This window comes from Dendropsophus ebraccatus, chromosome 1, assembly GCF_027789765.1.
Source record: "Dendropsophus ebraccatus isolate aDenEbr1 chromosome 1, aDenEbr1.pat, whole genome shotgun sequence".
Lineage (NCBI taxonomy): Eukaryota > Metazoa > Chordata > Amphibia > Anura > Hylidae > Dendropsophus > Dendropsophus ebraccatus.
Window position 1 is genome coordinate 34,530,261 of NC_091454.1, and position 25,218 is coordinate 34,555,478.

The 25,218-nt window shown below is 46.9% G+C and overlaps 1 protein-coding gene across 4 annotated transcripts in view; it reads left to right on the top strand.

Moving 5' to 3' along the window:
• The window catches only part of LOC138792279 (piRNA biogenesis protein EXD1-like), a 70,964-nt gene that overhangs the window by 26,276 nt on the left and 19,470 nt on the right, over positions 1-25,218 (top strand). For 2 of the 4 annotated variants that reach the window (XM_069969522.1, XM_069969532.1), the window contains exons 2-6: positions 10,795-10,949; positions 19,111-19,179; positions 20,237-20,363; positions 24,292-24,404; positions 25,143-25,204. In XM_069969522.1, the coding sequence (XP_069825623.1) occupies positions 10,795-10,949; positions 19,111-19,179; positions 20,237-20,363; positions 24,292-24,404; positions 25,143-25,204 (526 nt within the window). The remainder of the gene's footprint in view (positions 1-10,794; positions 10,950-19,110; positions 19,180-20,236; positions 20,364-24,291; positions 24,405-25,142; positions 25,205-25,218) is intronic. The other 2 variants (XM_069969540.1, XM_069969548.1) reach the window with 2 other exon arrangements.

Genomic DNA, 25,218 nt, shown 5'->3' on the forward strand with positions numbered 1-25,218 from the left:
TACTCCATTGGAATTTTTCACTGTTCTCCCTGAGTTCAGTGATTGTTGTGTTTTGTTGACCTCCAGCATAGGCATGGGAGTTACAGTCTGGCTCCCTGGGACTTAACCCCTTACTTGCTATTTGTTTTTGCTTGTGTCTTTTCTTTTCCAGATAGCGGCATGCAGAGGATTACGTCAAATTCGTTTGGACTACGTCGATGACCAGCGGACTTTACTGTTCAATGAAATGGTCAACGAGGGGTGTGGGGGTGTTTTTATTTGAATAAAAACATTTTCCCGGTGTGTTGTGTTTTCTTTCATTTCTCTACAGACTTAGTAGTGGAAGCTGTCTGATAGACGGAATCTATTACTAAGTCGGGGCCTAGTGTTAGCCGGTATAAAATGGCTAACACTAACCCCCCCATTATTACCCCAGTACCCAATGCCACCAGGGGTACTGGGAAGAGCCGGGTGCCAGTGGTCCCGGAGCGTCAAAATTGGCGCTCCTGGACTGGGGCGGCAGCAGGCTGGTAATATTTAGGCTGGAGATTGCCTAATCCAATGGCTCTTCCCACCCTGATGTTACCAGGCTGCTGTCGCTTAGTTTTTAACCTGGCTGGTTATGGAAATAGGGGGGACCCTATACGTTTGTTTTTTTAAAATAAATAAAAAAAACGCATAGGGTCCCCCCTATTTTCATAACCAGCCATTGGTTTGGGCCCTCCCCAGCCTAAATATTACCAGCCTGCTGCAGCCCCAGTCCAGGAGCGCCAATTTTGACGCTCCGGGACCACTGGCACCCGGCTCTTCCCAGTACCCCTGGTGGCATTGGGTACTGGGGTAATAATGGGGGGGTTAGTGTTGGCCATTTTATACCGGCTAACACTAAGCCCTGACTTAGTAATGGATTCTGTCTATTAGACGGCTTCCACTACTAAGTCTGTAGAGAAATGAAAGAAAACACAACACACCGAGAAAATGATTTTATTTAAATTAAAAACACCCCCGCACCCCTCATTGACCATTTTATTGAACAGTAAAGTCCGCCGGTAATCGATGTAGTCCAAACGAATCCGCCGTAATCCTCTGCATGCCGCTATCTGAAAAAAGAAAGGGAGAAGAAAATGCTTATTACCCAGGACGCTACCAGGGCCAATGAGACGATTTAGAGACAATTCTGAGACTATTCAGAAACAATTCTGAGACAATTCAGAGACAATTCTGAGACTATTCAGAGACAATTTTGAGACTATTCAGAGACAATTTTGAGACTATTCAGAGACAATTCTGAGCCAAACAAATCAGCACCACAGAAAATAGACCAGGCGTATCCCTGATAGTAAATTGCACTTGGGTATGGGTACAAACCCACTTGACGTATTTGCTGCGTGAATCAGTCTTAAAAATAAGCAGGTAAAACGCAGGTTGGCTTTATACGATTGTTCTGTGTTAAAATACGCAATTGCGTATTTTTGAAGCGTGAAGCTTGTTGTTAGCAAAGCATAAGTTGTTAAAATACGCAATTGCGTATTTTTGAAGCATGAAGCTACATGCGTTTTTCGCACAGGTTGTTAACAACTGATGCTTTGCTAACAACAAGCTTCACGCTTCAAAAAGACGCAATTGCGTATTTTAGCGCAGAACAATCGTATAAAGCCAACCTGCGTTTTGCCTGCTTATTTTTAAGACTGATTCACGCAGCAAATACGTCAAGTGGGTTTGTACCCTATATAGACCAGTCTATTCATGCCAAAGCAGAACTAGATCACATCTAGAAAAATCCCCTGTTGATAAATCTCCCCCTATATGTGCATGTCTGCATTTCCCATAATTAGTGTATATTAGGAATTTGTCTAACTTTGCTTATGAAATAACATATTAAAAATCGATTTTGGACGGGGTTGTCCTTTAAAGCTGAACAACCATTTACCTGTCTGGATTTACTAAGAAGCATCAGGCGAGCAGGGCTCACCATGGCACACTTGCTATTTTGCAGTTTTTTTCTTCGGTTTTATGCAAACAATGGATGAATTTGTGTGCATATATTTAGATCCATTTTTCCATTGACTTCAGTTATTTAAAAATGGATCAAAACACATCCGTTTTTTTTATGGAAATCAATGGGAAAAAAGGATCAAAACGGATGAACACAAATGCAAAAAACACAGTGTGGCCCTAGCCTAAGGCTGAGTTCATACTACGTGTTTGCTCTGTCCGTGAAACACCGACGACATGGAGGGTGAATGCTCCCAGCATGATGCTGACACATCATGCCATGCGGAGAAACAGTCCAGGACAGGCATTCACAGTCAGTGTCATCCAGGTCTCACGGACAGAACACGGAACATGTGAATGCAGCCTAACACTCACTATAATAATGTATACTACACACCAGTGACAGGGCCTGTGAATCTTTAGCTACACCCCTGTTCACATTTAGTGGTTTATAATGTGGTTAGATGGAAAGCTCTGTTCACACAATTTCAGCCATCACTTTGGCTCTGCTGACAATGCATGGGGCAAATGTTTGTAACAGCTTATAAGCCTCTCTCTCGATACAGTATATACATATTTATACATCTGTGACTATAAGCAGGGCTGGAATACAGAAGGAGAGTTGTGCCCCCCCCTTAAAGGTTACCATATATTTTCTACATGAGGGCCATCTCTCTGAGAAATAATTTAAAGTGACTGTACCACCAGGCCCAGTCTGAAGCACTGGAGGCGGGCCAACCCACCCTTAGAGGGAAGAAACCCCAGCCCCTCCATGATGTAACTCCATTAGAATCAATGGAACCCTATCATAGAGGGGCTGGGGTTTCCTCCCTCCAAGGGTGGGTCGGCCCGTCTTCAGCCTGGGCCTGGTGGTACAGTCACTTTAAAGGTGCCATTGGCTTTAGAGGCAGAACCATTGTCATCACATAGCCTCCAGAGTGAGGAGTGACCTGATGACCCCAACATGCTGGCGTTTCGGGGTAATACCCTTTAGTCATGTCGTAACGTGGATAGTGATACTGCATACTAGTCACTACCAAGTAGAGGTTTACTGACCTTTTCAATACCAAACAGTCTTAGGCTATGTTCACACACAGTATCAACCAAAACCAGGAGTGGATAGAAAACAGAAATTGAGTGAATGGCCGCCATTTAATGGCAAATAATTGCTGTTATTTTAAAACAGCCCTTGTTTTGAAATAACGGCTGTTATTTGCTGTTAAATGACGGCCATCCACTTAAAGGAGAAGTCCGGCCAAAATTATTTTTTGATATGTTGTTACTTATGAAAAGTTATACAAATTTTTAATGTACATTAATTATGGGAAATGCACATATACTGCTATTTCCCTTAATTTAGTAGATCAGGAAGTGTTAGAATTCTCTCTGAAGAAGTGACGTCACGACCCAGGGTGTAATTCCTATGGAGTGTCCAGCAGGGGGCGCTCTCTATATAGAAGTCTATGGGACTTTATTGTTTCTATGGGTTTCTCTCTAATGTAATGCAATGTTATGTACAGTGTGCTTTATTGAATGAATACATCTATGGAATACTTTGGGGAGCAAGTGTCCCTGCTCCCCAAAGTATTGCATAAATGTATTAATTCAATACATTCGGATATCACAGTAAGCCCGCCGATCCGCCGCATTTCCGCCGATCCGCCGCACGCCGATCCGCTGCATTCCCGCCGATCCGGACCATATACATTGAACTACAGCTCCCATCATCTGCTTATAGTATGAACAGGTGATGGGAGCTGTAGCTGGGTAATGGATATGACATGCCGCCGGGCGCAGGGGGGAGCCGCTCAGTACACAGCAGCTCTCCCCCTCCTCCTCCTTCCGGGATAACTTCCGCCTATACCAATGCTGAGTCCCTGCCTGGCCGCCGCTCTCCACTCTCCCCCCATACATACCGGCTCCCGATGCATCCTGGTGTCCGCGCTGATGCCGGGAGCCGGTATATGTGAGCGGAGAGCGGCGGCCAGGCAGGGACTCAGCAGTGCTATAGGCGGAAGTTATCACGGAAGGAGAAGGAGGAGGGGGGAGCGCTCCTGTGTACTGAGCGGCTCCCCCCTGCGCCCGGCGGCATGTCATATCCCTTACCCAACTACAGCTCCCATCACCTGTTCATACTAGAAGCAGATGATGGGAGCTGTAGTTCAATGTATATGGTCCGGATCGGCAGGAATGCGGCGGATCGGCGGAAATGCGGCGGATCGGCGGGCTTACTGTGATATCCGAATGTATTGAATTAATACATTTATGCAATACTTTGGGGAGCAAGGACACTTGCTCCCCAAAGTATTCCATAGATGTATTCATTCAATAAAGCACACTGTACATAACATTGCATTACATTAGATAGAAACCCATAGAAACAATAAAGTCCCATAGACTTCTATATAGAGAGCGCCCCCTGCTGGACACTATATAGGAATTACACCCTGGGTCGTGACGTCACTTCTTCAGAGAGAATTCTAACACTTCCTGATCTACTAAATTAAGGGAAATAGCAGTATATGTGCATTTCCCATAATTAATGTACATTAGAAATTTGTATAACTTTTCATAAGTAACAACATATCAAAAATTAATTTTGGCCGGACTTCTCCTTTAATTTAAGCAGTGTGTGAAAAACACTGAACAAAATACTGATTAAAAATACTGTGTGTGAACATAGCCTAATAATCTGACAGATTATTAAAGGGAACCAATCACCGGAAAAACGCATATAGAGCTTTTGAAATGTGCGGTTAGAGCACACAGCACACTTGCCACACGTGTTTCCATAGCCTCCGTGCCTTCCCCGTGTAAGCCGCAAAGTAACTTTATAAAACTGGCGCCCTGTATGCTAATTACCTGAGGTAGTCACCTGGGCGGTGTTCGGCTAGCAGGTAGTCACTGTCCCCTGGGCGTTCTTCCGCTGTAATCACGCCCCTCTGGGCGTGATTCAAATGGCCGAGTAGCTGTGACATTCTGATGCCTGACGCCGCGGCACATGCGCAGTGCAGCCGCTTCCATTCCGGCGGTACTGCGCCTGTGCAGAATAGCCTTGAATAGCCTGTTAGCCGGAGTTCGAGGCTATTCTGCACAGGCGCAGTCCAACCGGAATGGAAGCGGCTGCACTGCGCATGAGCGGCGGCGTCCGGCATCAGTACGTAAGTGCGCCGACGTTGGGCACGGCGCGCTCCCGAATGACGCCACAGCCACTCTGCCATTTGAATCACGCCCAGAGGGGCGTGATTACAGCGGAAGAACGCCCAGGGGACCGTGACTACCTGCTAGCCGAACACCGCCCAGGTGACTACCTCAGGTAATTAGCATACAGGGCGCCAGTTTTATAAAGTTACTTTGCGGCTTACAGGGGGGAGGCAGGGAGGCTATGGAAACACGTGTGGCAAGTGTGCTGTGTGCTCTAACAGCACATTTCAAAAGCTCTATATGCGTTTTTCCAGTGATTGGTTCCCTTTAAAGCCAAAGCCAGGAATGGATTTGAAAAGAGGAGATATCTCAGTCTTTCCATTATGACCTGTTCTCTGTTTATAGTCTGTTCCTGGCTTTGGCCCAATAATCTGTCAGATATCTGTGGAAACAGACCCTTAGGCCAAGCGTATCTCCCTCATGATTATTTACAAAATGTTTGGAGAGCCCAGATAGAGCCCTGTGCACATTAGACCTAATGGCAGCCGAGTCAGTGTCAGTGAGAAATTCTGATATGCAGTGTTTGAACTTTGAACTTGCGTGAAGTGAATCCCACATACTGCAGCATACAGTGGGAGCACCCGCTAAGTATACAACAGATGTGTCAAACTCAGGCCCTCCAGCCAAAGGTTTGTCTGTCCAGGTATGATGGGAATTGTAGTTTTGCAACAGCTGGAGGGCCTAAGTTTGACACTCCTGGTATACAATGTAAGTTGACTAACAATTAATGAAAGGTTTAATATTCTTTGTTTTGCCTGAATATCTGGATGTAAAAACACTTTTATATGGGCATAAAATTACACATCAGCATCATCACATGAAAAAAATAAACAAAACTAGAGGCTTCTGTAAAGTGTCACTGTAATTTCGTTTTTTTTTTTTTTTTTTGCAGAAATCAATAGTGCTGGCAATTTTAAGAAACTTTGTAATTGGGTTTATTAGGCAAATATGCCATTATCTGCATTCAAAAAGCCTTTTCCCAGCCCCCCCATCTCTCTCTCATCCACTACTCATTATCAGGAAATCTGATATCTGTTATGTACTCTGCTCCACTACATCCCTCCATTATGTGACCTGTGCTCAGAAAGGCTATGTGCACACTACGTAATACGCGTGGAGATGTGACTTGACTATGTGGCCTCCACTTGAAGTACTTCATGTCCCATAGACTCAGTGATACTCACTAGCAAATTTCGCTGTCCACCCATAGAATAATATTCGCCGGCCTCCCAAAGAATTGATGTGTCAATTCATTGGGAGGCCGGCAAATATTATTGAATCTATAGAATGGGCGGAACTTCAAGCGGAATCTGCTTGAAGTCGCTGCACGTATTGTGTAGCGTGCACATACCCAAAAGCTAAATCTTACAGCATATTCTATGTGAAGCAGAAGTCCCTTTATCTGCTCATGCCATTGAGTCTTAAGGCGCTATTACACCAAGCCATAGAGAGATGCAGGTCCATGTTGGGTGGTTGGGTTGAAAAATGCACGCGCTATGGCCTTATATACACAAGGAGGAAAAAGCAAAAGCGCAAAAATGAAAACTAGCTGTGTCCTCTAAGGCAGTGATTTTCAACCAGTGTGCCGCGACACATGGTCGGGTGTGCTGCGGGGAAAGTTCCCCAAACTATGGTGCCCCTGTGTTTTGTTCCCCGGCAATGTGCAGCGATCAGTGGCGGATTATAATGTGGGCGGTTGCGTGGTGCGCTGCATCCAATCAGTGTGTGCACTACGCAGCGCACCACACTCCCGGTCTCCGCTGGTTGAAGGAGCACGTCCGGGTCCTACGGGCGGCCAGTAGGTGAGGCTGACAGCAGCGGCAACCATCTCGGAGGAGGTGAGGAGGAAGGGGGGGAGAGAAACCTGGGGATGGGTGAGAGAAACAGCGGAGAGAAGCAGGGGGGAGAGAAGTATGGTGGAGAGAAGCAGGGGGGAGAGAAGCACAGGAGAGAAGCAGGGGGGAGAAGTATGGTGGAGAGAAGCATGGGGAAGAGAAGCAGGGGGGAGAAGTATGGTGGAGAGAAGCATGGGGAAGAGAAGCAGGGGGGAGAATTATGGTGGAGAGAAGCAGGGGGGAGAAGTATGGTGGAGAGAAGCACGGGAGAGAAGCATGGGGGAGAGAAACACAGGAGAGAATCAGGGGAGAGACGTATGGTGGAGAGAAGCAGTGGGGAGAAGTATGGTGGAGAGAAGCATGGGGTAGAGAAGCAGGGGGGAGAAGTATGGTCGAGAGAAGCATGGGGGAGAGAAGCGCAGGAGAGAAGCATGGGGGAGAAAGGCACAGGAGAGAAGCAGGGGGAGAAGTATGGTGGAGAGAAGCATGGGGGAGGAGCACAGGAGAGAAGCAGGGGGGAGAAGTATGGTGGAGAGAAGCAGGGGGGGAGAAATATGGTGGAGAGAAGCATGGGGGAGAGAAGCAGGGGGAGACGTATGGTGGAGAGAGGCACAGGAGAGAGGCATGGGGGAGAGACGCACAGGAGAGAAGCATGGAAGAGAGAAGCAGGGGGGAGAAGTATGGTGGAGAGAAGCAGGGGGGAGAAGTATGGTGGAGAGAAGCAGGGGGGAGAAGTATGGTGGAGAGAAGCACAGGAGAGAAGCAGGGGGGAGAAGTATGGTGAAGAGAAGCATGGGGGAGAGAAGCAGATGAGAGAAGCAGGGGGGAGAGAAGCAGGGGGAGAAGTATGGTGGAGAGAAGCAGGGGGGAGAAGTATGGTGGAGAGAAGCACAGGAGAGAAGCATGGTGGAGAGAAGCATGGGGGAGAGAAGCAGGGGGGAGAGAAGCAGGGGGGAGAAGTATGGTGGAGAGAACCACAGGAGAGAAGCATGGGGGAGAAAGGCACAGGAGAGAAGCAGGGGGAGAAGTATGGTGGAGAGAAGCACAGGAGAGAAGCATGGGGGAGAGAAGCACTGGAGAGAAGCAGGGGGGAGAAGTATGGTGAAGAGAAGCACAGGAGAGAAGCAGGGGGGACAAGTATGGTGGAGAGAAGCAGGGGGGACAAGTATGGTGGAGAGAAGCAGGGGGAGAAGTATGGGGGAGAGAAGCATGAGGGAGAAAAGCACAGGAGAGAAGCAGGGGGCAGAAGTGTCGTGGAGAGAAGCACAGGAGAGAAGCAGGGGGGAGAAGTATGGTGGAGAGAAGCAGTGGGAGAAGTATGGTGGAGAGAAGCACAGGAGAGAAGCATGGGGGAGAGAAGCGGAGAAGTATGGTGGAGAGAAGCACAGGAGAGAAGCAGGGGGGAGAAGTATGGTGGAGAGAAGCACAGGAGAGAAGCAGGGGGGAGAAGTATGGTGGAGAGAAGCACAGGAGAGAAGCAGGGGGGAGAAGTGTGGTGGAGAGAAGCAGGGGGGGAGAAGCATGGGGGAGAGAAGCAGGGGGGGAGAAGTATGGTGGAGAGAACCACAGGAGAGAAGCATGGGGGAGAAAGGCACAGGAGAGAAGCAGGGGGAGAAGTATGGTGGAGAGAAGCATGGGGGAGAGAAGCACTGAAGAGAAGCAGGGGGGAAAAGTATGGTGAAGAGAAGCACAGGAGAGAAGCAAGGGGGAGAAGTATGGTGGAGAGAAGCAGGGGGGAGAAGTATGGTGGAGAGAAGCAGGGGGAGAAGTATGGTGGAGAGAAGCATGGGGGAGAGAAGCATGAGGGAGAGAAGCACAGGAGAGAAGCAGGGGGCAGAAGTGTCGTGGAGAGAAGCACAGGAGAGAAGCAGGGGGGAGAAGTATGGTGGAGAGAAGCAGTGGGAGAAGTATGGTGGAGAGAAGCACAGGAGAGAAGCAGGGGGGAGAGAAGCGGGGGAGAAGTATGGTGGAGAGAAGCACAGGAGAGAAGCATGGGGGAGAGAAGCACAGGAGAGAAGCAGGGGGGAGAAGTATGGTGGAGAGAAGCACAGGAGAGAAGCAGGGGGGAGAAGTATGGTGGAGAGAAGCAGGGGGGAGAAGTGTGGTGGAGAGAAGCAAGGGGGGAAGTATGGTGGAGAGAAGCACAGGAGAGAAGCAGGGGGGAGAAGTATGGTGGAGAAAAGCACAGGAGAGAAGTAGGGGGGAGAAGTATGGTGGAGAGAAGCACAGGGGGGAGAAGAAAACAGGCCCAGGTTTCACACTGAGTGAGAATAAATACATTTAGAATCTATATTATTAACTATAAGTATAATATGTACTGTTTTAGTGTCATTTTTTGCCATTTTGGTTGGTGGTGTGCCCCGGGATTTTTTAAGTATAAAAAGTGCCGCGGCTCAAAAAAGGTTGAAAATAACTGCTCTAAGGGTTAAATCATTTTTTCAAAGCTTGCTTTGAAACTGGAGTGCTCTTGCTGTAATTCTGTACACTAAGGCGAAAAAATTGTAAAAAAAAAAAATGAAACCTCTGAGCCTAACTGTTTAACTATTTAGATGCCACAGTCAATGTGAGAGGCGAGCACCAAAAGAAAATGACTGTACAGGGTGCAGTCAAACCTCTAAAGGCAGCCTTGGTGATAAAAAGGTATGGAGAAAGCTTGGGAGCCGAGCTCTTGCCATACACTATGACTTTGAACATCTTTCAACTGCAGTCAGTAAGTGGCATCAGACCTAGCTCCGACGTCAGTCATTTAAAGGGGGTTGTCTTCTGTTACACAACGCAGCACCACCTCTTTCAAGACAAACTCATACCGGGAGTGACAGCCTGCTTGGCTAATCACTTGCCAAGTGATTGGCTGAGTGGACTGTCACTCCCAATAGGAGTTTGGCTCGAAAGTGGAGGTGCTGCAGTCAGCAGGGGACTCCGGCAACACTGTGGGAGTGTGGACTGGTAAGTATAGGCTCTTTATTGTTTTGTTTTTTTTAGTATAACAGCAGCTAAATATTTAAAATTGCGAAATCCCAGATAATCCCTTTAAAGGATTTCTATTGTATTAAAAAAACATTATATATGGCTAGGGGCATGCTCCATGTCCCCACTCATTGTTTCCTCTTCCTTCCTTTGACATCTTGTCAGAAAATTGTCTCTCTCAGTTACTGACCCCGGTGGTGCCCAGTTATTGATCCCATGTATAATAAGCCCAGTCTCTGTTGATGAAAGGCAAGGAGGAAAAATAATGGCTATGCTGCATATTTGAATGGGGTTTTATAAATGTCATCCGCATATATTGCAGTGTAATTTGCTGAAGATTTGCATGTGGAATCTGGAATAATTCCACAACGTCTGAACTTGACCAAAGGGTGCGTTCAGACATGGCCGAATTTGCTGCAGAGTCGCTGAAGATAATTGACATGTATAGGGCTGAAAACTGCAGTAAATCTCCCTAGGAAATTTTCTGTAATGTGACTTTTGTGAAGGATTTTGTTGTGGAATTGATCTCACTGGAAAATGTTGTCATGTCTAAATTCATCAGTTTCACACAACAGTATTTGTGTCAGCCTTTTGCATTAGTATTTGTGAGCCGGTCTAGTTGTGATGTAGCAGTGCCACATTGAGTCGGCTTATGGCGCGAGGAAAACCATTTTACAAAACGGGTCACAGCTTCACATGACTTACATTGTGGTTGTATTTATGTTACTGTGTGTGACTTATGACCAAAACACAGTTGTGTTTGGTCACATTTTTCTGATGCCACCTGACCTAAATGATATTTTTTACTCTGCAGGAAAGTCGCCTATGGCTGCAGAATGGACCTGGTCAGCGAGATAGAATTTCTGAGAAAGTTGATCGGGACAAATATAAGAATTACAACAGTTCATGGATGTTATGAGGGCGAACTGTTGCATATTGATGCCGTTCGTGCAATCATGTTAACCAAAGGTATGTAATGAAATGTTCTTGTGTGTTGTGAAATGTATTCCTCTTAACCTCTTAGGGACATATGACGTACCTGTACATCATATGTCCCCAGGAGGTGTTCAAAGCGGGGCCGCGCGGCGACCCCGCTCTGAACCTCCGCGATCCCGGGTGCCGCGTGTAGCCCGGGACTGCGGCTATTAGCGGGCATGGTCTGATTGCCGTGCCCGTTGATCAGATATTCGGAGGCAGCTGTCAAAGTTGACAGCTGCCTCCGATTACCGGATGCAGCCGTTCCCTGGTGTCTAGTGGGGGAGATCCCTCCTCCAGGACTCCCGGAGGAGTGATCTCTGTGTGTGGTGCCGGCTGGGGTCCGCTCCAAGATGGCGCCGCCCCCGGCTCGGCACTCGTTTGTTTTTGGCCTCAGGGGGCTTCTAGTATATGTGTAAAAAAAAAAAAGGTATTGTTATTAGTAAAAAGCCCCCTCCCCTAATTAAAGTTTGAATCACCCCTCTTTCCCCATGTTTTAAATAAATAAATAAACGTTTGCTATCGCCGCGTGCGTAATCGCCCGAACTATTAATCACATTACTGATCTCGCGCGGTAAACGGCGTAAGCGCAAAAAAATTCCCAAAGTGCAAAATTGCGCATTTTTGGTCGCATCAAATCCAGAAAATGTTTTATAAAAAGCGATCAAAAAGTCGTATATGTGCAATCAAGGTACCGATAGAAAGAAAACATCATGGCACAAAAAATGACACCTGACACAGACCCATAGACCAAAGGATAAAAGCGCTATAAGTCTGGGAATGGAGCGATTTTAAGGAACGTATATTTGTTAACAATGGTTTGAATTTTTTACAGGCCATCAGATAAAAGAAAAGTTATACATGTTATATATCGTTTTACCCCAGGGCAAATGGCGTAAAAACAAATACCCCCCAAATAAAAGAAATGCGTTTTTTTGTTTTTTTGTTTTTTTTTTCAATTTCACCACACTTTGAATTTTTTTCTGGTTTCGCAGTGTAGTGTATGCAAAAATTCAGCCTGTCATTGCAAAGTACAATGAATGATGCAAAAAATAAGCACTCATATGGGTTTCTAGGTGGAAAAATGCAAGTGCTATGGCCTTTTAAACACAAAGAGGAAAATACGAAAATGCAAAAACGAAAATTGGCCCCGTCATTAAAGGGTTAAAGGAGAAGTCAGACGAAAATTGTTGTTAAAGTATTGTATTGCCCCCAAAAAGTTACACAAATCACCAATATACACTTATTATGGGAAATGCACATAAAGTGCTTTTTTCCCTGCACTTAAAACTGCATCAAGGTTTTTACTTCCTTGATAAAATGGTGATGTCACGACCCGACTTCCAGAGCTGTGCAGGCTGTGGCTGCTGGAGAGGATGATGGCAGGGAGATGCTCAGTGTCCCTCCAGTGCCCTGTGTCCCCCTGCCATCATCCTCTCCAGCAGCCACAGCCTACACAGCTCTGGTAGTTGGGTCGTGACATCACCATGTTATCCAGTAAGTGAAGCCTTGATGCAGTAGTAAGTGCAGGGAAAAAAGCACTTTATAAGCATTTCTCGTAATAAGTGTATATTGGGGATTTGTATAACTTTTGGGGGGCAATACAATACTTTAATAAAAAATTTTGCCGGACTTCTCCATTAACCTCTTAAGGATGGAGCCAATTTTCGTTTTTGCGTTTTCGTTTTTTCCTCCTTGTGTTTAAAAGGCCATAGCAGTTGCATTTTTCCACCTAGAAAACGTTGCCGCAGCCTCCTGCTTCCGGTCCTCTCTACTGGGACTCCTCTCACCATAAGCCAGCCCACTAATCATGTGACATCATGGCAATAAGCCTTATAAATATACAAAATAAAAACATAATAATGTGATACATTATTATGTTTTTATTTTGTATATTTATAAGGCTTATTGCCATGATGTCACATGATTAGTGGGCTGGCCTATGGTGTGTTAAATACCAGCCCCTGATGTCTTATTTCACTGCTTGACAAAGATCTCATTGAGTAGATTGAAACGTTGCATGTTGGGTGAATAAACCAAACCACTTTTTATTCACTTATATCTGGAGTGCCGCCTCATCTCTACATATATACATATATTCCCTACAATACATTCTGAATGCTCCCTTTCTCTTACCGTGCCTCAGCTTTCTGGAGCAGCACCCTGTTAGCATAGACTGTCAGCTCCATCAGTTCCTAGTTCGTTAGGGGGCAAATTCTAAGTTTTTCATTTTTTTGCTCTAATCGTGCATTATGTTTGACTCCAGGCCTGAAGCTTTTCGTCGTCGTCGTTCTTCCTGTAACAGCAAGTCCTCCTCTAGAGGCATTCACAGCCCCTCTGTGCTGCCTGCTCCTCGCGATCTGCTTCGCCACCGCCGACTCCTCAGGATGACACACTGGTCCAGGACTCGCAGGAATCCGCCCCGGCCTGGGCTCGCTCTCTCTGCCGTTCCGTCTCCCAGATGGCGCAGCTTTCTCAGTCAGTCACGGCGGCCTTGGATCGCCTCTCTGCTCGCACTTCAGGTGCTTCTACCTCTTCTCAGGGCAGGCAGGTGGTTTCAGATGATCGCGCCAGTCGGGGCTGCCCTCAAACGTGGCCAGACCTCGTCCTCCCATTCCTCCTCGGCCTCTCGATCTGTTGGAGCTCAAGCTCATGGTTCTGCCTCTTCTCACCACTCCCGCTCCTCAGCCGAGCCATCAGACTCCGACTTAGATCCAGATTCGGAGTCAGATTCGGCTCACTTGTCCTCCATGGTGGACAGTCTGGTAACTGCTGTTCGGGACACTTTTCAGCTCAAGGATCCTCAGGATCCGCCCTCGGATGAGGTCTTCTTTAGTAAAAGTGCTGGGCGCGTCTGTCCTTTCTTCCCCAGTAATAAGGAGTTCGACAACTTATTTTCCAAGAATTGGAAGTCGCCAGACAAATGGTTTTCTAAGCCTAATTGCATGGCCATACTTTACCCCTTTCCTCAGGAAAAGGTTGCTCTTTGGTCGGGATCCCCTTCTGTGGACCCACCCGTTTCCCGCCTGTCTAAGTCCACCATTCTCCCTTTGGACAATGCGGCCTCCCTCAAGGACTCCACGGATAAACGTGTTGAGACTCTTGCCAGGTCAGCCTTCAAGGCGACTGGCGCCTCCTTGCTTTTCACCTTAGCCTCCACTTGGGTGTCCAAGGCTGTTTCGGCTTGGGCGAAGCAACTGAAAGAGGCTATCTTTGCAGGCGCCCCAGCTGATAAGCTAGCGGACGTCGCGCAGCAGATTCAGGATGCCAGTCAGTATCTTTGCTCCGTCTCCTTGGACTCCGCCAGCAGCTCTGCCTTCACTGCAGCAAATATTGTGGCCATCCATCGTTCGCCCAGTTCCACTCTCGCCCCCTCCAGCTCTTCTTAGTGTCTCGGTGGGACAGATCTCTCCCCGCCTTGGAGCGAAGGATCAGGATTCTGTCTCACTTTCAGCGGGACCTACAGTGGTGGCTTCGGTCTCCGAGCATATGCCAAGGACGTTCGTTCCTTCCCATTCACTGGCACATTGTGACCACCGATGCCAGCCTGCAGGGTTTGGGCAGTGTCTGGCAGGGTCATGCAGCGCAAGAGGCTCTTCTCCCGATCAACGTGCTGGAGCTTCAGGGGATTCACCTCTCTCTCCTCCATTTGCAGGCGCAGCATTTGCAGGCGCAGCTCCAAGGTCTTCCTGTGCGGGTGCAGTCCGACAATGCAACCGCTGTGGCATATATAAATCACCAAGGAGGGACCCGCAGCAAGTCCGCCATGGAATAAGTGGCGCTGATCCTCTCCTGGGCAGAGAGCAATGTTTCAGCTCTGTCCGCGGTTCACATACCGGGCGTGGAGACCCAGGAGAGTAGACACTGCATCTGGAGGTCTTTGCCCAGATATGCAACAGGTGTGGGACCCCGGATGTCGACCTGATGGCATCTCTCCTCAATCGTTGACTGCCGACCTTCGTTTGCCGCTCCCAGGCCCCTCAAGCGCTGGCTGTGGATGCAGTGGTGATCTCTTGGCGCCAGTTTGTTCTTCTGTACATCTTTCCTCCTCTTCAGCTGCTCCTGCGGGTAGTGCGAAAGATCAAAGCGGAGGGCGTTCCGGTGATCCTAGTGGCGCCTTCGCCGCCGACGTCCCATGGCGCCTCCCAGATCGCGCCGATCTTCTGTCTCAGAGACCGCTGTACCGTCTGCGTTTTGCCTCCCTACATTTGACTGCATGGCTATTAAGGACCTGGATCTTGAGGTCTTGAGGGTTCTCAGACAGGGTTATCAAGACCATGTTGAAGTTTGAAAAACCGCTTCAGCCTGAGTTTATCATAGATGTTGGAAGGCTTATCTCCGTCATTGTGCCGAATCTTCAGCCTCTCCCTTTTCTTTCTCGTTGCCTAGACTCCTTTCCTTTCTCCAGGCAGGGTTGGACTCTGGTCTGTCTCTTAGTTCCCTTAAGGGCCAGGTTTTGGCACTCTCAGTTTTTTCCAGAGACCCATGGCATCTCTCTCTCCGGTTAAGACCTTTCTCCAAGGTATTGCTCATCTTGTTCCCCCTTACTGGCACCCGACCCTGCCTTGGGACCTTAACCTGGTTCTGAATGCTTTACAGTCCGCTCCCTTTGAGCCGCTGAAGGAGGTTCCCTTGGATATCCTCTCCTGGAAGGTGGCTTTCTTGATAACTGTCACCTGTGTTCGGCAGGTGTCTGAACTGGCAGCTCTTTCCTGCAAGTCCCCTTTCCTGACTTTACATCGGGATAAGGCGGTGCTCCGTACTGTGGCTTCTTTTCAGCCTAAGGTGCTCTCGGTATTCCACCTCAATGAGGACATCTTCTTTCTGCCCGACCACCTCGCACCCTAGGGAGAGTGCTCTCCACTGGTTGGATGTCGTGCGGGCCCTGCGCGTGTACCTTAACCATACCAAACTGTTTTGTCGGTGAGATTCTCTTTTCTTCATTCCAGATGGTCCCCGGAAGGGACTGGCGGCGTCCAAGGCGACTCTTGCTCGCTGGGTGCACTCCGCCATCTTGCAGGCCTACCGCAGTAAGGTTGGGTGCCTCCTTTTCGGTTGCGAGCTCATTCCACTTGTTTTGTGGGTGCTTCCTGGGCAATTCGCCACAGGGCTTCGGCCCTTCAGATGTGCAAGACCGCCACGTGGACCTCCCTCCATATGTTTTCCCGGGTTCTATCGTGTGGACACCTTTGCGTCGGCCCATGTGAGTCTGGGTCGCAAGGTCTTGCAGGCAGCGGTGGCTTCCTTAATCTAGCCCAAGGGTGTCAAACTCAGGCCCTTCAGCTGTTTCAGAACTACAATTCCCATCATGCCTGGAGAGCCAAAGCTAAAGCTTTAGCTCTCCAGGCATGATGGTAATTGTAGTTTTGTAACTGCTGGAGGGCCTGAGTTTGACACGTCTGATCTAGCCTCTGCTCTCTGTTTCATTAGCACCCAAGGGACTGCTTTTGGACATCCCATGGTGTCTGTTTCCCCTAATAAGACGCACAAGAAAAGTGGATTTTTGACTCACCATAAAATCCGTTTCTTGTAGTCTTCATTGGGTGACACAGCACCCACCCTTTCTTTCATTCCAGTTTCTGGTTGGCCTGCGGTTTCAGGTTATTTTTCTGATGTGGACTGTTTGATTTATTGTTTTTTCTGCTTCTCCTACTGCTTTTTCACCAACTGAATCAGCTTGGTGCCAGTGGGAGGGTATAGCCTGCTGGGGGGAGCAGGTTTTTTTTTTTTTTTTTCTTAGTGTCAGCCTCCTAGTGGCAGCAGCCTATAACCCATTGTGTCTGTGTCCCCCAATGAAGACTATGATAAAGGGATTTTAAGGTGAGTCAAAAATCCACTTTTCCCCAGGTCCACCCCCCCCCCCCCCTTCCTCTCTCATCCACTCCTCATTATCAGGAAATCTCGACTCTTACATCAATCGGGCCCTGTCTGTTCTATGGAGAGGGGGGGAGGGGGGAGATTAGTCGCCAGCAGAGAACAAAGGATTACACAGCGGGACCTGTGTGAAAGCTGATATTCTGAGATCATAGAGGTCAGTGCTGACCTCAAAGGAGATAGACCAGTGATGTAGCTGTAAATTAACTCTTGTCCTCTTTTGTTGCCTCATCTCCCTCCTCCCCTCTTCATAGATAACAATGAAGACGGGGGGTGAGCTTCAAACTTCTTTTTCATGATAAAAAAGCATTTTTCAGCTAATAAACCCTATTACAAAGTTTCTTAAAGGAGAAGTCCGGCCAAAATAAATTTTTTATATGTTGTTAATTATGGAAAGTTATACAGTTTTCTAATGTACATTAATTATGTGAAGTGCTCATATACTGCTATTTCCCTCAATTTAGTGTATCAGGAAGTGTTAGAATTCTCTCAGAACCAGTGACGTCACGACGAAAGGTGTAATTCCTATGGAGTGTCTAGCAGGGGGCGCTCTATACATAGAAGTCAATGAGTACCATTGACTTCTATATAGAGTGCGCCCCTGCTGGACACTCCATTGGAATTACAATGGATGTGTGTATGTAATGTAATGTACTGTACTTTGCGATTGAATACATTTATGGAATACTTTGGGGAGTAAGTGTCCTTGCTCCCTAAAGTATCCCATAAATGTATTCAATAAATACATTTGCAGGGCACCGAGCAGGGAGGGAGAGAAGTGCCATCTACCTCCCCCCCTCCCTGCTCGGTGCTGGGAACATATACAACGTACTACTCCCCCATGATCTGCAGATAATGGGGGAGTAGTACCTGTGCTATCTTATCGCCGCCCGCGCCGCCGCCGCTCATAGAGGTGCCGCTCACAGAAGTGCCCTCTCCTCCTCCGCTCCCCCTCCTCCCGGCTTGAAACACTATGGCCCCGTTGACTCCCCTCCGCCACTCACACTATCCGGCCAGCCGTCCCTCTCTACCTGCAGGCCGGCCGCGTCAGCCCTCACCCACCCCGGCCGGGAGCACGGCGCTCCTGGTACTTCCTGGTGTCCCAGGCCGGGGTGGTGAGGGCTGACGCGGCCGGCCTGCAGGTACAGAGAGCGGCGGCTGGCCGGATAGTGTGAGTGGCGGCGGGGAGTCAGCGCGACCATAGTGTTTCAAGCCGGGAGGAGGAGGGGGAGCGGAGGAGGAGAGGGCACTTCTGTGAGCGGCGGCGGAGCGGGCGGCACTTCTGTAAGCGGCGGCGGCGCGGGCGGCGATAAGATAGCACAGGTACTACTCCCCCATTATCTGTAGATAATGGGGGAGTGGTACTTTGTATATGTTCCCAGCACCGAGCAAGGAGGGGGGAGGTAGATGGCACTTCTCTCCCTCCCTGCTCGTTGCCCTGCAAATGTATTTATTGAATACATTTATGGGATACTTTGGGGAGCAAGGACACTTACTCCCCAAAGTATTCCATAAATGTATTCAATCGCAAAGTACAGTACATTACATTACATACACACATCCATTGTAATTCCAATGGAGTGTCCAGCAGGTACACTCATTGACTTCTATATATAGAGCGCCCCCTGCTGGACACTCCATAGGAATTACACGTTTCGTCGTGACGTCACTGGTTCTGAGAGAATTCTAACACTTTCTGATACACTAAATTAAGGGAAATAGCAGTATATGAGCATTTCCCATAATTAATGTACATTAGAAAATTGTATAACTTTCCATAAGTAATACCATATAAAAAATTAATTTTGGCCAGACTTCTCCTTTAAAATCGCCTGTACTATTGATTTCTGCAAAAAAATTGTAAACGACCGTGACACTTTAAGTGATATTAGCGAATATGACCTCAGCTTTTATAAGGTTATTTCATGATTCTATCAGCTCTTATCCTATATTTGTCAAACCCACAATGGACGAGAGACTCCAGTGATTAGTAATAATCTTGGATATTCTAGTATTAGTAAAGTAGTATTGTTGCTTACTATCAGGTTGTGTTTACTGTAGTGACCATATTATTTTTATGTCTCTCAGTTACTGCTGAACGTCAGCGCCATATTTGCTTATACTGTATGTAAGATATTAGCTAGAGAGACGTGAAGGACGTGCTCTGTGACACTCTGCTGTAAATTAGTCGCCCATTTATTTATCTGTATCCGCACCAAATTTTTTTCCTGTCAGTTTTTCATTTATTGAAGACTGATCTGTTATGATTCATATATTTCAGTGAAGGATCTAAGCACTGGTAAGACTTCACGTGGAGCCAAACTGTTTTTGGGAAACGTCATTCAAAAAGGTAATTTTTGATCTGTTGTGTTTATTATAATGTATACTTTCTGCAGCTTTATCTTACCTGGCTGGGCCTCAGTGTCGCTCTGGCGCTGATCCTGGCTTGGTAATCCATAGATCTGGGCTTCAACAGCCCAGGGCACTACAATCTAATCGATCAGTGTTGCATATTGTATACTACACTGATCTCTATGAGAGATCATTGTAGTTGTATTAAAAGTCCCCCAGTAATGGCATCAGAGGGGCCTTGTAACCCCTTACTGCTGCCATACATCGGCAGTATATCTGTAAATGGAAAAAAAACTATAGTTTGTTTTAAATAAAATTATGATAGTAATGCAACTTTATTAAAGCAATGTATTAGCAAAAAATTCTCAGTCTCTGGAGTACCCTCTTATGGTTAAAAATATTTTTATTTCTGTTTTATGCAGAAGAATAAAAATAGCATAACAGTAAAGCATTGGTTACACACCAGAATAGCCCATGTACAATGACCGCACAAAGCACAAGTACGAAAACAAATCCCAGTACCGGTTTGGAGTAACCCTTTAAAAAAGAAACCGCTTGTCCACCAACTGATTGAAACTTTTGTGCAGCCAATGAAGTATTATCGGCCACACATTGCTGCAATAGGGGGGTGTAAAAAGGATAAACATATTCATCTCCTCTGATCCTCCGTAGCACTGAGACACTGTCTCTGATTATCTCATTGGGGAGGTCCTGTGAGGTCAGGACTGCATGGAATTTGGAAAAGGCAGAAGCCAGCTAGAGGCTTCCCAGACAAACCTTTTAAACGGGTTATCCAGTGCTATAAAAACATTTTCCCCCCACTCTTTCCCCAGATTGGGTGGGGTTTCAATTGAAGTTCAATTGTTCCATTGAAGTACATGGAGCTTAATTGCAAACCACACCTGAACTGGAGACAAGAGAGGGGGGAAAGTGGCCATGATGGATCTGATACTGACCATGATCTTGGCTTGTAATGTTATAGTCACATGATCAGGATTTTTATCAAGACAAAACAGAGAAGACTTGTTTTTTTTTTTTTTTATATTTCTTTTCAGTGGAGTCAGCCGAAGAACCTCGAGATCCTGTTAGTAAGGAACAACAGAAGCCACATGATGAATGGTACATCCCAGCGCCAGTATTGGGCAGTATACAGACCTCTGTTATAGTCTACCTAGAGCCATGGTTAGATGCCGGCTATAGAATCCTTACAAATGTTAGAAATAAAGGTTCTCTATCTGCAGTGCTCAGTTCACTTAATGTTTTTCATACAGTTTCCAACCTGCATCTGGAGTAAATGGCATATTAGGGGTGTTTACATTACAATTTGACGATACTTTAAAGGTATATGTTGGAAACCTGTCATTAAGAGACACCATATTATACCGTGATGTTCCGTCATTATCATACATTGAGTGTAATGGACTAAATGTGGTCAACTAGTGTCTACATATCCTGCACATATGCATTTACAGGACTGAAAAGCAGAGCAGACCACAATCCAGTAAACATATATGTGCGATCAGTATACACAGTACATGTAAAAGTACCCTAAGGGGTGAATCTCAACACGATATGACAATAATTCAAGGTATATGCTGCCCCCTGACAGAAAGGGATGTCGCTGTATCCTGTGGTTGTACTGTTAGCGGGTCTAATCCACTAAATGTATTCTGTGTCCCACCCATGGGATGAGCTGTAGCTTTTCTTGGTACCATTTTGGGGTATGTTTAATAATTCTTTGACTCATTTGAAGAAAAATATTTAATAGGGAGAAAAAAATTGCAAATCTTTGTTCTATAGGTTGGTAATTTATATATATATATATATATATATATTTTATATTAAAGGTTATTCCCTATCTATAGGATAGGTGATAACTAGTTGAATGTTGGAGTATCAACCCCTGAGACCCCCTACTGATCACAGGAGCGTAGGTCAGTTGGCACCTGAGTGAATGGATTGGCAGCACGCATGCTCAACACCATTTAGTTCACTCTCTGAAGTTTCCAAAGATGTCCCATACAGTGGTGCGCTAGGCAGCTGCTTAAAAAAAAAAAAAAAAAAAAATCAACATGGCGCTTCAGGCTGCATTTGTGTATAGCTTTTTCCTTTCAAAATGAGTAGAAGCTTTAATATCCATGCAAAAATAGTCTATGTTCACACAACGTAATTTTTCGGTAAAGAACGGACAGAGATATCGGCTGCAGGAACGTCCTAAATGCAGCCCAGCGGCCGGTTGTTAAACGCTGTATGAACATAGCCATACACATCATAATGTGCATGAATTCTGCATCAAAATCCGCCTCCGATTTAAAAAAACTCACTGAAAACCAGTGCAGGGCTTATTTTTCAGCATGTGAACATTCCCTAATACTGTACAACCATTTTACAATGACTTTCCTGGTGTTGTCTTACAAATTGGTGGGGTGCTGATATCCAGAGTTCCTTCCAATCAGCTGTAAGAAGAGCTGTGATGCCCGCACTATACTGGAAGCAGGTGGCTCAGTTTACTGAGTAGTGACATAGGCTGTGTTACTGCAGCTTAGCTTCCATTAAAGGGACACTCCAGTGAAATTTCATTTCTTTCAAATCAACTGGTGTCAGAGATTTATTATTCGCTTCTATTTAAAAAAACAACAACACTCCAGTCTTCCATAACTTATCAGCTGCTGTATGTCCTGCAGGAAGTGGTGTGTTCTTTCCATTCTTTTTTTTTTTAAATTCTTTATTTAAAGCAAAGGCAGGGAAAAACAACAACACCTTGGCGCAGTAGTGCATGTAAAAGGATCTGCACCCACACAGTGCAACTGACAGAAATAACCAATTGAGAACAGGGCGCAGTTTACAACTTAAAATACAGAAACAGCATTCTCATATCACATCCAGCTTCGCTGGATTCCCCACCTTCCTCAATATTTATGAAGATAGAGGAGCGTAAACACCCGGGGTACGTCCAGAGCGAGAGAGGCGAGCCCAAGGGTTCAACAGAAAAAGGAAGTTGGTCCTAGCCAGAGTGTAGGAAAAGGACAGGAGGAGAGGGGGGGGAGAGGGTATGAGGGGGCAAAGGGGGAAGAAGAGTGGGCGACAGTGAAGGGAGGGCGGATGAAGGGACGGGGAGGGCGAGTCTGTCCCCCCCCCCACGAACACGGGGACCCGTACAGGGCAGGGACCCCATCCAAAGACCCATTCCCCTCCGGAGTCCAAGGGTCAGCGTCAAGCCTGTCTAGAAAGGTGTAAACAGCATCTACTTCGGGGCTCGTAGGAGGTCAGCGTACTCGGGAGTGTCTTTGATCTCCATCCAAGCCCACCACGTTTGAGTGAATTTCTTGTTGGAGTCCGTCAGAGAGGATGTGAGGTCCTCCATCAACATCAGGTTATTCACCTTAGTGATCCACAGAGACACCGGAGGGGGTGCTGTTTTTTTCCAGAAGAGAGGGATGCAAGCGCGGGCCGCTATCACCAGGAAGCGGAGAAGAGATTTTTTGTATTTCTGGGTCGAGACATCACAGTGATGTAGGAGGAACAGCGCTGGTGTGAGCTCAGAGGGAAAGTTAGTGATTTGTCTAATCAGGTTACAGACTGTGTCCCAAAAAGGCCGCAAGGAGTCACAGGACCAAAATATGTGCAGGAAAGTGCCATCTTCCCGGCCGCACCGCCAACACACAGGATCCACATGTGGCCACATGGCATGAAGACGGGTAGGTACCCTATACCATCTAGTGAGGATTTTGTAGCCTGCTTCCTGATACCCAGAGTTCATGGACGACTTGTGGACCAGGAGTAAAATCCTATCCCGTTGGGGAGTGGTTAGGGTCAAGTTCAGCTCAGTTTCCCATTTTAGCAGAAAGTCGGGAGGTTCCTGATCTGGGGGAGAAGTCAGGAGCGAATATGTCAGGGAGAGCGAGTGGCGCAGCACATCCTTATCTAAACACATCGCTTCAAACGGCGTCCTGGAAGAACCGAAGGAGGACGGCATCGGGAGCGAGAGGAGGAAATGCCGGATCTGCTGTATACGCCACGGGCCTAGAGGTGCTGGTTCCCTAATGTCACCTAAAGCCTCTGGGGAGAACCAGCCCTGTCGGGTCAAAAAGTCCCGTGCACGGGTCCTGCCATGTTTAGTCCATGCTCTGAATATGGGGTCATCTATCCCAGGGGGAAAGATGGGTTCCCCAGTACGGGAAAACATGGCGAGTGAGAGGGCAGCAGAAGGCGTCTACTGATCGGGGAAGAGCAAGCAAGTAGTGTGGGACCAATTGTCGGGTGAGTTCTCAGGGAGGGGGCACTGGAGGGGTGGAGCCATGGCAGACAGGCGAGGGGAGCGTCAGCGAAGGACTGCTCTAGTGAGACCCACGGCTTAAATGCCGCATGCCTGCACCAGTCCACCACTCGAGTAAGTAGTGCGGCCTGGTGGTACATACGGATATCCGGCAGGCTCAGCCCACCTGTAGATTTCGGACGGCACAGCAGGGACCTCCGCAAGCGGGGGGCCCTGTTGTTCCATACAAATTTAATTTGGAGGGACACCAGTGTTTTAAAGAAGGAAGTCGGAATGGACGTCGGAACACATTGGAATCTATAGAGGAGCTTGGGAAGGACATTCATTTTCAGGATTGCACAACGCCCAAACCAAGAGAAGTAGCCCCTGGACCACTCGGCACAATTAGACTGAATGTTGGATAAGAGAGGGGGGAAATTTAGCTCGTAGAGTTTCCGCAAATCAGAGTGTTCTTTCCATTCTGGCACAGCGCTCTCTGCTGCTACCTCTGTCTATGTCATGTCCAGAGTAGCAGCAAATTCCCATAGAATACCTCTCCTGCTCCCCAGGCTGGAAAGAATACACCACTTCCTGCCGGATATACAGCAGCTTATAAATGCTGGAAGACTTGAGATTTTTTTAATAGAAGTAAATTACATATCTCTGGCACCAGTTCATTTGTAAGATTTTTTTGCCGGAGTACCCCTTTAAAGTGATTAGGCATCAATCATTTTATCCTGGAATACCCCTTTAGGTCTCTGTTTGCTGTGGTGTCTACTCATGGCTTGATCTAAGGCCTTTGTATTTATGGGATACTTTGTGGAACCTACTAATCTTTCTCTTATCCTGTGTCAGTGGTGGCAAGCTGTCACTGGAAGATTTCAGACATGCACTAGAACCTGTAGAAGTTGCTGCAGCGACTCCTCAAAAGGTGAAAGAAAGTAATTTACCTGCCATGAACTATCCAGGTATGTTAAATTAGAATTTCATTTTAATATAGGTTTTATTCAATTACCTTTTATGGGGTAGTACGCTCAGAGAAAATATGTGGTGAATCGTCCCCCCTCCTGGTGCCTAACAATTCATTCATTCATACTCCTTCCCCCAGTTTTGAGCCTGCTGCTTTGAGCTGAAGACAAAGAAAACTGTGTGTCAGCTGTTAACTCAGTCTCCCCCTGTCCCCTTCCCTTCTGAGACAGCTCATGAAAACACATGCAAACAGCTTCTCTGGACGGCTGTATCTCCACTCTGCAGACTGGGTGGGTGAATCACAGTTGAGTCAATTTGCAAGGGACCTCAGATTATCATGTCTTGCTGGCCAGCGACACTGTTTACATGTGCTGCCTCGGAGAGGAAGATGGAGGAGGGGGAGACTGGGTGAACAGCTCACACACAGATTTCTGTCTTCTGCACATAACAGCAGCCTCAAAACTGGGGGAAGTAGACAGAAAAGGTAATGACATGTATGCAATGAATTATGGAATTCCCCCAGTAGGGGGAATTATTCTTCACATATTTTCTCTGAGCATAATATCCCTTTAAATTACATTTTTATATTTCTTTTATCAACTTTTCACACCACAGTTATACTATTAACCATGAAAACATTGCCATGGAGCTGTATTCTTAGATATGCCCAAATATCTAGTAAAGAAAGTACATATTTTTTTGGGGAGGGTTACAAACCCAATTATTTTTTATTGCAGATGATGATGAAGAAATAAACTACATTGTGATAGACAACTTCCAGCCAAAGTTTGTGAAAGCAGTAAGTGTTTATTA